The sequence below is a fragment of the Peromyscus maniculatus genome, chromosome 8 (assembly GCF_049852395.1).
Source record: "Peromyscus maniculatus bairdii isolate BWxNUB_F1_BW_parent chromosome 8, HU_Pman_BW_mat_3.1, whole genome shotgun sequence".
NCBI lineage: Eukaryota > Metazoa > Chordata > Mammalia > Rodentia > Cricetidae > Peromyscus > Peromyscus maniculatus.
Genome location: NC_134859.1, coordinates 63,552,174 through 63,566,635, shown reverse-complemented (window position 1 = coordinate 63,566,635; position 14,462 = coordinate 63,552,174). Strand labels below are relative to the sequence as shown.

General features: G+C 44.9%; 1 protein-coding gene across 2 annotated transcripts in view; it reads right to left on the bottom strand.

The window, feature by feature from the left end:
- The window catches only part of Nufip2 (nuclear FMR1 interacting protein 2), a 39,919-nt gene extending 25,684 nt beyond the window's left edge, over positions 1 to 14,235 (bottom strand). Inside the window, exons 1-5 of one of the 2 annotated variants that reach the window (XM_076542921.1) lie at positions 14,179 to 14,235; positions 13,608 to 13,746; positions 8,392 to 8,591; positions 7,875 to 8,272; positions 930 to 2,648 (exon numbers count right to left, since the gene is read on the bottom strand). In XM_076542921.1, coding sequence (XP_076399036.1) covers positions 930 to 2,648; positions 7,875 to 8,145 — 1,990 coding nt within the window. In that variant the 5' untranslated portion in view covers positions 8,146 to 8,272; positions 8,392 to 8,591; positions 13,608 to 13,746; positions 14,179 to 14,235. Of the gene's footprint in view, positions 1 to 929; positions 2,649 to 7,874; positions 8,273 to 8,391; positions 8,675 to 13,607; positions 13,747 to 14,178 lie in introns of those variants that run through there. The other variant, XM_006977441.4, reaches the window with a different exon arrangement.
- Between the last annotated feature and the right edge of the window lie 227 nt (positions 14,236 to 14,462).

The window sequence follows — 14,462 nt, the reverse complement described above, 5'->3', positions numbered from 1 at the left end:
AAGTTGATTTAAAAGGTCAGTGTTTTATCACAACACAGAAGCCAGACTAACATCAGGAAGCAATCCACTAGCAAGTTACATCTGCAGCCTGTGAATTTATGTTAAGATTATTCCACCTCTTTTGTGAAGAATGGTTAGGGACTTATGAATGGAAGTCCAGAGATTTAGGCCAAAAGAAGAAAAGATAGAAGGAAGCAAATTTGCTGGGTGGTGGCGGTAATCCCTTTAATTACCTTTAATCCCAGCACTGGGAAGGCAAGAGAAGCAAGTGGATCTGTTGAGTTCAAGGCCAGCCTGGTCTACAGATTGAGTTTCAGGAAACCCTGTCTACCCTCAGCCCCCCAAAAATTTTAATTTATTTTGAAGGTGGAGGGATCTGCCATGGCACAAATGTGGAGGTCAAAGGACAACTTGCAGGAGTCAGTTCTCTTTCCACCATTTGAGAAGCAGGGATCAAATTCAGGTCATAAGGCTTGAAAACAGGTGTCTTTGCCCATCTCCTAGGCCCAAGAGTTTGTTTTGTTTTCCTGTTTTTTTTTTTTCAAGACAGAAGTTTATGTAGTTCTGACTGTCCTGGAACTTAGCTCTGTAGACCAGGCTGTTCTCAAACTCAGATTTGCCTGCCTCTGCCTCCAGGTGCTGGGATTTAATTGGTAGAGGGGTAGGTCATACTTGGCGGCATAAACCTGCAATCCCAGCAGCACCTGGGACATAGGGGATCAAAACTTAAGGCCCTTGTCTACAAAATTCATTTTATGTTGGGAAACTATATTCCTCTAAAACTACATTGTTTCCAAAGACCTTGAATCAAGAAATTCATACTAATTATTTCTTCAGTCATTCATAATACAGAACCTCAAATATACTAGTATATGTATACATACAAAGACAAAATTAGCCCATCAAAATCTTTGAAAAAGAAATGTTACCTTTAGTGTGATATACAATAGCAGCCCTCAGGTCAAAAGAACCCCAGCTATCATTCCTTTCTAGGCCTCTCTGGTATCTCTGTTCTTTGGCGGAGCCTAACAAAGTGTTCGTGGGAGAGGCCAGAGGATTTTGATTTTCTATTTCGTAGTCCTTTGAGAGAAACACTAAAGCACCTTGACTACTGGTGTCTGCTTTTTGCAGGTCACCTATATGACTGGGTTCCAAGGATAAGGCTCCACTCTCAGTAGTCCCGGGTTTTAGAATGTTACCCAGAACTTGAGGACTAGTCCGTTTTTCCAGCTCATAAGCCTTGGGAAACACAGGATGCTCAGTTCCTGAGGGAATTATTTCAGCACCCTGTGAAACCAAAGTGGCAGGATATTCTCCTTGAAATGTCACTTCCATCACTTTATGATCTGATGACTTTCCAATAACAGTCTCTGGGCCAGCACTGGGCTCATTTATAAATGATAAACCCCATTGATTCTGGAAGATATCCCCCAGGTTTTGCTGATCTGTCTGAGAGGGCAGATCTACTTGTGCAGTGCTTAACAGCACCGTTTGCATATTTGAAGGGTAGATAAAAAGGCTAGACTTAATTTGTTCAACAGCTGCTGAAGTCAGACTCATGTCCTGAAGAACTGAATCAGTCCCAGTAGAGATGGGTGTTAAAGTATTAGCAGCAGTAGTTAGCAGTGGCTGACCCCCTGATGGATACATATTTCCATCAGTTCCTGCTAAAACAGGCCCATTAGAAAAGTTGGCAGAAGTAACAGATTTCAGAGCTGACATGGGGACCTGGGATAATCGGCTTGAAGGTTGGGTCTGAGTTTCCCCAGTAGATAATGAAGAGGATGAAGATGACGATGGTGACACCGAAGAGTTCTGTACAGTTTTGTTGAGGTTTTCCTTAACTTTGCTTGCATAACTTATTTTAGGAACTATTTTAGCACTGCTATTGTCCACTGGAAAAACTGGGGGTGGTTTAAACAAGGTCCACGAGTCCTCTTTGGAGGCAGCAGCTGAGGCATGCTTTCCTTTAGGCCGATCATCAAACTTTTTGCTGTTCAAACCAGGTTTAATATCTGAGCTTTTACGAAGTATGTCACCCACAGCAGGTTTTCCACGACTTGTTCCTCCAGGTCCAGTTTCATACTTCCAAATAGGCTTCGAACTATCTGCTCGAGTTCCCTTTTGTTCACTGTAGTCAGGCTTTAAACTTTCAAGTCCCTGTTTTAATGCTGGGACACTAGTCTCCTGCATTATTTTGTCCTGCACTAAATTAAGGTTTTCACAACCCTTGGCACTATTGCGCCTAGCTTTCCTTTTTTTAGGAGTGGTATATCCACTCTCAGATCCGCTGCCATCATTATCTGCTCCTTTGCCCATATAACCATTAGTGATATAACCTGAATTATTTGTTATAACGCCATTTGGAATTGCTACAGTGTCGGTCTTATCTATAGCCTGGTTCTCTCCAGATTTATTTTCATAAGACTTCCCATTCTTTTTGTCCATACTGTTTTTCTGAATAAAATTCTTGGTTTTAATTCCTGCTTTTCCAAAGGTGCTGGTCTTTACAGTCTGCTTCAGGCTAGTGTCTACAACTTGCTGGTTGCCATTGAGGACCCTAGAAATAGGGTTAGTAGCTTCATCAGAACTGAGGCTCTTTAAAGATATCTCTCTCTCTCCGGCATTACCATTTACTTCACCATAGCCTACAGAAGGAAAACAAAAACAAAAACAAAAAAAAATTTAAATCACGTAGTACTGAAGACTGGAAAACTGTTTATTGAAGGCCAGATACTATTCTGTAAGGTTTGTTACTTCCCATTTCTATGAAAAGAATCTTGTCAGCTCCATTTCACAGATTATGACATTTCACTGCTAGGCAGAGGCAGAATTAGGACACAATTCACATCAGGTCCATCTACTGGACCAGTAGCCAGAATTAACTAGAAAGAACAGGACCTCTCAAGCAGCATACCATAATACTCCTCTAGATTATCTAAACAAAATAAACCTACACATTATGGCCATGAGGCTGTTATAAAAATTTCCTTACAGCCGGGCGGTGGTGGCGCACGCCTTTAATCCCAGCACTCGGGAGGCAGAGGCAGGCGGATCTCTGTGAGTTCGAGGCCAGCCTGGGCTACCAAGTGAGTTCCAGGACAGGCGCAAAGCTACACAGAGAAACCCTGTCTCGAAAAACCAAAAAAAAAAAAAAAAAAAAAATTTCCTTACAATTAATTAAATGCAATACAATTCCAGCACACTGAAAACAGAGGAAAAATGTTTGCCATGTTTGAAGTCACCCTGGTAGAACCTTGTTTCAAAACAAACACAATTAGGTAGGACCAGTGCTACCCTCTGGGCTTTTGTTCAGATATAGTAAACTGTAAAAGGGAAAAAGTTAAGGCTGTGACCTTTGCCTAGCATGTATGACCACTGAATTCAATCTTTAAAAGGGGCGGGGGAGGGGAGGAGTGAAGACCGTAAGTAGGTGGCTAGTTGCCAACACACCTAACAAAGCTAGAAGCCCTGTGGACCTTGATATCAGCTCACATCACAACACTTAAACAAAAATATGTACCACTGTTTCTAACCCCTAAGAATTGTTTTCTTATACCTGGGTTAGAAAGACCTAGAGAGATAAAGCAATACCCAGGTCACAAAGTGGCAGAACTAGAAATCTAAACTTTGGTCTGTCTAGAGTTCTCAGCTTTCTATCCTCACAGTAAACTTGCTTGCTCACAAAACTTCAAAGGAATCTAATTTTTTTAAAGCTGTCAAGTATGTGAATGTAAAGACTTCACTGTTTACAGCTAACACGTTTAAAGATTACAAATGATCTACTGGGTCACAACTCCTACTTGCTAGTAAAACGGTGATTAGCCATCATTACTTTATGACCTCTGAAGTCCTTTGGGAAATCTTCTCAATTCCAATGGTAATCTTATTAAGTACAGAAAATACTTGTTTGGTTTTGTTTTTTTAAACAAAGCATTTCTCTGTAGCCCTGGCCATCCTACAACTCACTCTGTAGACAAGGCTGGCTCAAACTCAAGAGATCCCCCCTGCTTCTGCCTCCCAAGTGCTGGGATTAAAGACATGTGCCACTACCACCTTGTATCAGAAAATACATTTTATAGAAGTTCTTAACTTCCTGACTTTGAAGTCCAAAGCTTAACCCTTAGTCCTTAGGAAAAAAAATAAATTCTTACTTTCCAGTGTTAAAAGTACTATTTTTCATTTTTTAAAAACCTGTGACACGCCGGGCGGTGGTGGCGCACGCCTTTAATCCCAGCACTCGGGAGGCAGAGCCAGGCGGATCTCTGTGAGTTCGAGGCCAGCCTGGGCTACCAAGTGAGTCCCAGGAAAGGCGCAAAGCTACACAAGAGAAACCCTGTCTCAAAAAACCAAAAAAAAAAAAAAAAAAAAAAAAAAAAAAAAAAAAAAAAACCTGTGACAGATTTCCTGTGCTGCCGAGAGCTGAGCATTCCTAGCAGGTGCTCGACCACTGAGCTCTGTCTCCAGTTCCAAATACAAGCTTTCATGGAGAGGTAATGGCCATACCTCCAATCCCAGCACCGAGAAGGCAGAAGCAGGGCAATCTGTGAGTCTGAAGCCAGACTATTCTATATAAATGAATTCCAGGCCAATCGGAACTACATATTAAGACTCTGTCTCAAATTATTTTTTCCCCTCATAGAAGCAGTCTAACTATGAAATGAGACAATCCATTATGTGGTATTTTTCCTATAAAATTTTCTTTAAAAAAAATGCAGAAAGCTGCTGGGCAGTGATGATGCACACTTTTAATCCCAGCACTCAAGAGGCAGAGGCAGTGGCAGGCCAGAGTTGCAGAGAAACCCTGTCTTAAAAAACAAAAAGCAGAAAGTTGAGCCAGGCATAATGGTGCATCCCTGCAATCCTGTCCAGCTCAGGTAGAAATGGTGGCCCACACTAACTCCAGCTACAGGAGTGTGAGACACCAGAACTACAACTTATACTGTAAGGGCTGAGTCTGTAGCTGAGTGGTAGACAACTCCTGCCTAGCACACTGAGGTTCAATCCTCAGTTTACAAAACAATACAGCCCACTATACTTGTTTTAATGACAAAAGTTTTGTTTTTTTTCTTTTTACATTTAAGTTCATAATACTTTTCCCCTGTGGCCTTGGTATGCAGAAAGTATGAAAGGCATCTTTTAAAGCTTAAATATTTAAGAACAATGTGAAGAAGACTGTAGTTATTACAGAAAGAAATTACAGAATTCCTAGCACTTTTATTATTTAGGGCTGCCATACTAACTCCACTTCAAATGGACTCAGCCAAACATTGAGTATTGATAAACACAGCTTTTGGATCTGCCACTGCCATCACTCAATACATATGGTCTTCTCTTTTCCTCTTCTGGATTCAGAAAACCAGTTACTGAAAGGTTTGGGAGTAACAGGTCATAAAAAACCACAAGCATGTCCCAAATATGTTCTACTTTTCTTAGTTAGCACTGTACACAATGAAGCAGCAGCACTGTGTGGCCAAACCACACATGAAAAACCAATCACCCCAAACTGTTAATATTCTCTCAAAATTTCCTAAACGAAATTTCCCTCCTTATTCTTCATCCCATATTTTGAGGGGTGCCCCTTCCAAAGGTTCAGGGTCTGCATCTCTATGGAGTGATGAGTCCTGTGGGGAATACATAAACTTCATAAAACATAAATTTTAAATCTTAAAGAGTACCATTATTTGACAACCTTAATATTTTCTCACCTTCTGAAAAACATAAAATTAATGCAGTGTTACGTAATTCCTAAGTTTCTAGGCTGTTCTACTAGATTCTTACAATTAAACACTTCTTCTGCACAGTCACGTCAGTCCCTACCACCTTACAAAAGAAAATCTGATACCGAGCTTGTCTCCAACCTTACATTGTCCACGGCAAGTTTTTCAGCAGAAACGGCTTGTATTAAATGCCAAGCTGAGTTTAGCATTTCTCTTAAGTTTTCCCTTCCATTTCTCTTCAGTTTATAAACACTTTTAATCTGCGACTATCGAGACTTCGATGCTTAGTTCTTGAGTATTTCCTCAAGACATTTTTATGTTTAACATGTTAAATAAAATTCAGCTTGGGGATCGACATCAGTTTTTAAATTCGCCAAACCTCTTTCACTGGAATACCCCCCGAAAAGTCTTGTCCCCTGGCATGGCCACAACCTCACGGACAAGCCACTTCAGTTCCGTTAAAGAGGGGACCCAAACTGCCCTCGTCCCTCCACGCCAGTATCTGATCAATCCCTCCTCCCTGCACTCGCTACCCCTGCCCACAAGTTTCCGTGTTGTGTGGAAAACGGATGGAAGGAGGGTTAAGAGGTTGTTTTTTCCCCCTTTTTTTTTGGGGGGGGGGTAGGAAAGGGCCTGCTAGAAAGAAAAGGGCCTAAGTGAAAGCCTCCGAGGCGGAGTCGGGAGCGAACCTGGCAGGAGATGAGATTCCTGTGGCAGAGAAACTCGTGACCCGGGAGCCGGGTTCCCGCTGGGTCCCCCACCCGGCCTCCGGCACCGCCTCTACCCGAAACGAATCCCCTCGCCCCTCCGAGGCCCGCGGGGAAGGCCGCGGCCGCCGCCCGGGCCTCCTGCCCCCCCCCCTCCAAGCTCCTCTCCGAGGCCGGCTCCCCGCCCCGGCCGCCCGCCCGCCCGCCCGCGCCTCCCGCCGCACCCGGGAGCGGGAAACGCGGCCGCCGGCGCGCGGGTCCACGGTGCAGGCCGCTCCCCTCGTGGCCGCCTCCCTCCCCCACCCCAACCGCCCCCGCCCCTCACCCCAAGGACCCGCCCGGGGCCGCGCGGCCGCCACCGGGTTACACAACCCGGCGCGGGGCGGGGGGGAGGGGCGCCGGCCGCCCGCAGTGGGGAGGGCGTGGGGGGGGGGACGACGGGACACCCGGCCGCGGCCGCCGGGGGTCCCGGGGGCCGCCGGGGATCCGGGCCTGCCGTGTGGCCCTTCGGCACCCTTCCTCCCCCCCCTCCTCCCGCGCGGCGTCCGCTCCGCTCCTCCGCCGCCGGCCGGAGTCGGTGACAGGAATCGGCTTCCAACATGGCGGACAGGAAGCGGCCCCGCGAGGAGGAGAGAACATTCCAGCCTCGCCGGCTCCGGAGGAGAGCGGGGCCAGGGGCGCCGGCCTCCGGAGAAGCCTCGCGGGCCGACAGCGGGGCCCCGCCGCCGGCCGCCCCCCACCCCGAGTCGGGGGCGTGGAGGGGTGGTGGGCACGACCCTCCGAGGGACGAAGGACGGGGTCCCGGCCGGCCGGCCGCCCTCCCCCGCCCCCAGGGCGGCCAACCACCCCAAGGCCACAGGTGGGCTCGGGGCGGCGGGGGAGGAGGGCGGCCGCTTCCTCGGCGCAGCCCGGCGCCCGCTCCCCGCCCGCCCGCCCGCCGGAGGGTCTCGCGACACCGCCCGGGCCGGGATCCACTAGGCCCGCCTGAATTGCACGCACCTCGGGGGGATTTTTTTTTATTTAAGGGCGGCCCCGAGTTGCATCCCTTCCTAGCCTCCCCCCCCACCGCGCATTCAGGCCAACTCCAGGGCCGCAGGAGAGGGGGGAAATTAATAATAATAATGTCGGGAGTCCCGAGGCCGGGCGTCCAGGTCTGCCTCCAGCCGGGGCGGGGGCCGGGGAAGGTCACGCAGGCCTGCCCGGGCCTCTCCCATGCTGAAGGGGGGAAGGAGAGGGCGCTGCAATCCCCCCCCTCCCCGCCGCCGCCACCTCGCGGCCCGCGCCCGGGAAGAATGGAAGGGGGCATCCCCGGCCCCGCGGGACGCACACCCCGAGCGGGTCCGCGCTTTTCACATCTAGCCCCACCCCCATCCCCTCGTCCGCGCCCCCCCCCCCTTTCCACTCCACCATCCCGGTCCCCTTCCCCCCACCGCCCGCCCTCCCAGACCTGTTTTCTTCTTCGGCGTTTCCTGGTGCTGCTGGAGGGTGTGTTTCTGCTCATGTTTCAGCGGCTTGGGCTGGGCCTTGGGGCTGCCCTCGGCTCCATGCTGCAGGTATTGGTGAGGCTGCTGGTGATGGTGGTGGTGGTGGTGGTTGTGGCTGTGGTTGTAGAAGTAATAATGGTGGTGGTGGTGCGGCTGCTGCTGCTGGGGGTGATGGTGCGGATGGTGGTGGCTGTGATGGTGCTGAGGCTGTGGCTGGCCGGGCTTCTCCTCCATTGAAAGCGGCTGGGACTCCCTGGCTGAGGCTGCGGGCTGCTGCACCGTCGGGATCTGAGGCTGCCTCTCCGCGCTCGCTCAGTATATCTGAGCGCGTCTCGCCAGCGCACTGGTTAAGCGAGCGGATCTGCAAGATTGGCAGCCGCGCTCCAGCAATCAGGGGCCACGCTGCGCGTCAAGCCCCGCCCCTAGCCCAAATCCTCTTCCCTTCCCCTTCGCCACCGCCGCCTGGCCAACGCCACTTACCCTATGCAACCTCACAGGGCCGGGCCTTCAACGTCAGCATTATGGCTCTCTCTTCTATCGCTTTCTCTCCTTCACCACGCAGTTAGCGAACAGCACTTTCTACACTCCTCACAGGCAAGCAAGCTGATTTCGAGTGTAGCAGATTCCACTGGCGATTACTGGCGCTAGGAGCCATCTGTTGGTTTTGCACCTCCTAGAATCTGTTGGGGTGTGTGTGTGTGTGTGGTTTTTTTAAAAAATCCTTTTCCGGGTAGCCAGAGCAGAGGGGGAAGCTCAATTTCCTTAACCCTTAGGCCACGAAAGGGGCAATACAAAAGAGGAAATAAATTCATTTTTAAGAACACAAAACCTTCACAACTCAGATAGATCGTTTTGTATTCTGGATTCATTTTGCTTTGTATTCATATGCTAATCTCTTCCTTTCCACGGAGGGATTATAGGGTTCCACAATGGGGTATCTGTGTAATTTTCTAAAAGGGCACAAAGGGCTTAAATCATTGTTTCTTTGTAGTTGAAGGCAAAAGAGAGAGGGAGGGGTGAAAAATCTATGCTGAAGTTTTTTTGTTTTGTTTTAATTAAACACTACAGGTGAGGTCAACTATGGAACCAAAATGGGTTTTAGAATAAGAATTTCAAGAGTGAAGGAAGGAAGGAAGGGCACCTTTAAAAGTTCTTACGGTTTTGTTTTTTACATTTTTTTTGTTTTGCATTTACAGAAAACATTGAAATTTAAAGCTGTATTTGCATTGTATGCCATTAATTCAACTTGTCATGGTAGGAAGAGGGTTGTAAAGAGGATAGACACAGGGTACCCTCAAAATATATTTTTGTGGATTTTGGTAAGGGTGTTGTTTATTTGTTTTTGAAGCAGAGTCTAACTCTGTAACCCTGATTGACTTGGAACTCCCTATGTAGACAATGTAGACTAGGCTGGCCTCCAACTAAAAGATACCCCCCTGCCTCTGCTGGGATTAAAGTCCTACAGCACCACACCCAGCCAATGTGCTTTTTCTTTTTTTTTTTTTTTTTTTTTTTTTGAGACAGGGTTTCTATGTGTAGCTTTGTGCCTTTCCTGGGACTCACTTGGTAGTCCAGGCTGGCCTCGAACTCACAGAGATCCGCCTGGCTCTGCCTCCCGAGTGCTGGGATTAAAGGCGTGCGCCACCACCGCCCGGCAATGTGCTATTTCTTTTTTTTTTCTTTTTTTTTTTTTTTGGTTTTTTCGAGACAGGGTTTCTCTGTGTGGCTTTGCGCCTTTCCTGGAACTCACTTGGTAGCCCAGGCTGGCTTCGAACTCACAGAGATCCACCTGGCTCTGCCTCCCGAGTGCTGGGATTAAAGGCGTGCGCCACCACCGCCCGGCGTGCTATTTCTTAAAACTACATTACATTACATGTACACTTGCTTTATAAGTTGTTAAATGTGATGAGGGAAAGTTTATATGTAAAATTTACCATCTTGTGGGGCAGTGGTGGAGAACACCTTTAATCCCAGCACTTGGGAGGCAGAGCCAGGTGGATCTCTGTGAGTTCCGGGCCAGCCTAGTATACAGAGTGAGATCCAGGACAGGCACCAAAACTACACAGAGAAACCCTGTCTCGAAAAACAAAAACAAAACAAAACAAAAATTTACCATCTTAACTTTTTTTTGTTGGTTCGTTTTTGTTTTATTTTGTTTTGTTACTGAAACTCCATACCTATAAATCTCTTGAGGCTGGGGAGATGGCTCAGCTGGGAAGAGCATAGTCTGCTCTTGCAAAGGACCAGAGTTCCATTCTGAGCATTAGAATGGCAGCTGATAATCATCCATAATTCCAGGTCCTGAGGGTCCAACCTCTCTTCCAACCTCCAAAGGCACCAGGCACACACATGGTGCACACACATACATTCAGGCAACACACACACATAAAATAGATATTTTTTCTTTTGTTTTGGAGACAGGGTTTCTCTGTGTAACCACCCTGGCTGTCCTGGAACTCTGTAGACCAGGCTGGCCTCACTGAAACTCACTTGTCTCTCTGCCTCTGGATCGTGCTGGGATTAAAGGTGTTTGCCACTACCAACCGGCAAAATATATCTTTTTTAAAGAGACAAAAGATTTACATAATAAATCCCCTTCCTTTCCTTCCTTTATTCCCTGTTTTAAGTTGACTGCTCAATGTACCTCATGTCAATAGATTCATACAGTCTTTGTGAGTGGCATATTTCAATTGCCATAACCTATTGTTTTTGTTTTTTGTTTTAAATGATTTATTTACTTTTATTTTATATGCATTGGTGTTCTGCCTGCATGTGTGTCTATGTGAGGATGTCAGATCCCCTGAAACTGGAGTTATAGTTGCCAGCTGCCACTTGAGTGTTGGGAAATGAACCCAGGTTTTTCAGAAGAGCAGCCAGTACTCTGAACCTCCAAGCCATCTCTCTGGCCCTTTAACGTTTTGTTTGTTCAATTAGTTGTATTTTGTGCACTCATGTCATGAGTGCTTTGCCTGTATGTATGTATGTATGTATGTGTGTGTGTGTATGTATGTGCACCATGTGTAGGCCTGGTGCCTGTAAGGTCAAAAGAGTTTGTCAAATCCCCTATATGTGCAGTTAAGAATGGTTGTGAGGGGGCTGGAGAGATGGCTCCCAGTTAAGAGCACTAGCTGCTCTTCTAGAGGACCTGGGTTCGATTCCCAGCACCTATATAGCCACTCACAATTGTCTGTAACTCCAGTTCCAGGGCACCTGATACCCTCATGCAGGCATACATGCAGGCAAAACACCAATGCACATAAAATAAATCTTTTTTTAAAAAAAATAAAGAATGATTATGAATCACCATGTGGATGCTGGGAATTAAATATGGGTCTTCTACAGGACCAACAGGTACTTTTAACCTCTGAATCATCTCTCCAGCCCTAATGTCTTGTTTTGAGAATGTATTTTTATTTGGGGTTTGTTGTTTTTATTTATTTTTTTTTTTTTTTGAGTCAAGGTCTCATATAGCCTAGACTGACCTACAACTCACTTTGTAATTAAGGATGACCTTGAACTCTTGATCCTTCTGCTTCCTAAATGTTGGTATTTCAAGTGTGTGCTACCATACCTGCCCTTACCATAGTGTCTTTAAGACATATTTATATTACACAGGATGTATAAAAATGTCTTTCTCTTTGCCAGGCAGCTGTGGTGCATGCCTTTAATCCCAGCACTCAGAAGGCAGAGCCAGGCGGATCTCTGTGAGTTCAAGGCCAGCCTGGTCTACAGAGTAAGATAGTAAGATCCAAGACAGGCACCAAAACTACACACCTTGTCTCGAAAAAAAAAAAACAAAAAAAAAAAACAAAGAACAGAAAATGCTTTTAACCACTGAGCCATTGCCCTAGCCCACAATTACTCAATTTTGAGAGCTAGGAACCCAGTAGTAATATCATCTTGATTAGTCTCTACTATTCCCACATGCTTAAAATGTAAATAGAATTCAGCATTATGGAGTGTGTGTGTGTGTGTCTGTCTGTCTGTCTGTCTGTTTGACTTAGACATTAAGTTGGAAAATAGACTTCCCATTCTTGATTCTAACTTCTTTTTCTATATTTCCTACATTATACTTCCAGACAAACAGAACACACTCAGTGAATTTCCAGCTTACACTTTAACTTGCCTTAGTTTATGCATTCATGTGCAGTTGTACTGACTTAAACAGGCTAACTCTTAGCTGGGTATAGTGATGAACAACTTTCATCCTAGCATTCAGGGTCAGGTAGAAGGAGGGGACAGTGACCTGGAGGAGATGTAGGAGTGTCAGGAGCACAAGGTCATCCTTAGTTACACATGGAGCTTGGTCTGAGGTTAGCCTGGTCTATATGAGACCCTGTGTAAAATAAATAAATAAATAACACTTTGAACATAGTAATAAAATAGGTATATAAATAAACATAAACTGATAATAAATTATAAGAAAATTTGCTGGGCAGTGGTGGCACATGCCATTAATACCAGCACTCTGTAGACCAGACTAGCCTCGAACTCACAAATTCCACCTGCCTCTGTCTCCAAGTGCTGGGATTAAAGACATGCACCACCACTGCCCCACTCTTGAGTCATTAAAAAAAAATCATTAAATGAATTTCAGTTTGGGATTAGGACAGAATGTCTTCTTCCCTCCCTTCCTTCCTTCCTTTTTTTTTTTTTTTTTTTTTTGAGAAACCTGTTTAATGGTAAAGCTGAGCAAGCTCCACTCCGCCCACAGTAGGAACTGCTTTTATTACAGGGTATAACTGCATATAAAGGAAAGCTGAGAAGTGAAAACAGTAAGATCTGTTTAACTTACCTAAACATTTGCAAATATTTATTGAACAGTTTCTATTTGTTGATTTGGGGGGGATTTTTTTTGTTGTGAGACAAGGTATCATTATTGTAACCATAGATGGCCTGGAACTCACAGAGATCCACCTGCCTCTGCCTCCTGAATGCTATGATTAAAGATGTGTGCCCTTAAGTAAAACATAGCTCTCTGAACAGATGAAGATAGGTTTCTTCTGTATCCCAGAATCTAATCAATATTTATATGTATAATTCAGCTACCATTTGGCTTAAAAGGGCTTATTGGGAAACATTATCACTTATACTATTTTCTACAGAGAAAATATTTTACTGTTTAAAATAACCCTAGACTTTTGTATTATAACCTGTTTTTGTTCAGGCTATCTGTGTATTATTTCTCCTGCAGTTGTACATAAAATGTTTTTACATTTAAAAAAAAAAAACAGGACAAATACTATAGAATTGTATTACATGAAATATATAGAATATACAAATTCATAGAGACAGAAAAATTAGATGTTATCTCAAGACAGAGAAGAAAGGAATATAGATCAATGATTTACTAAGTACAGAATCTCTGTTTTGTGTGATGGAAAAACCTCACAAATGGACAGTAGTATCAGGACATAATATCATGAATGTAATAAATCAATACAATTAATATAATTAATGAATATCATAAATATAATTATTGAATGAATACTGTGAATGTAATCAATGATTATCACAAATGTAATTAATATCATGAGTATAATTAATATCATGAGTGTAATTAAAAAATATCGCCTTTAAAATGAAACCATAATAATATACATTAAAGTCTGTTCTTCATAATGAAGGAAAAAATTAATTAATAAAATTAAAAATAAATAAATAAATAGGTTTAAAAAAAGATACTTGACTTGTACCTGACATTCAGACAGGAAATCCTTTCTTCTTTTACTTTTACTGAGCTCCTACAGCACCCACCACCTCCTGCAGTCCAGAGGAGCTGAAATCCTGGGATGTGTCTCTGAAGAGGACCAAGTGAGATCATAAAGATGACTGCTGCTGAACAAAAATAAATACATACAAGTGTATAGTGACGTATGGGGTTAATTACTATTCCCAGAAACATCTAAAGGAATATTCAGATTATTTGTTGGTGTTGTGTTTATGCTTACATATGAAAGGAGGTTAACATAAAATTGAGCTGGAGCTAGAGAAAGGAATCAGGATTTGTTCACCTGGGTTTTGTGCTTGCCTTATGGGCATCTGTGGAAGTTTGGCCTAAGCAGGGTAACATTAAAAATTCAGTGGAAATGCTTAGCCTGGTGGTCAATGATTATAATCCCAGCACGTGTATTGAGGTAGGAAGGTGGTATTGGGGATATTGAAGCAGGAAGAACATGAGGAGAAGCCAGCCTGGGTCTGAGTGGATGTGAGAAGTCATTCTGCTTGTCTATGTGCACGTGGGAATAAGGAGAGCCAAAGATCCACCTGCACACGTTGGTGTGCCTGGAGTGAAGTGACCTTGAAGAAAGCTTTAATACTCCATGTCTGAGGAAATTAAGACATGGTTATCTATTTCCTAGCCAGACCAGCTAAGCTATTCTAAATGGTCTGACATCATAGACGGTGGGCTCTAAACATCTGTCTTTGTGAGAATGCTGAATTCCTGGGGTGAATTGGCTGCTACAGGGAGCAGCAGGTAAAGTGATACAGATGGTGAAAAGAATACTCCCCTCTCTCATCGCTCTAAAGAAGTTAGAACAAGGCTGTGC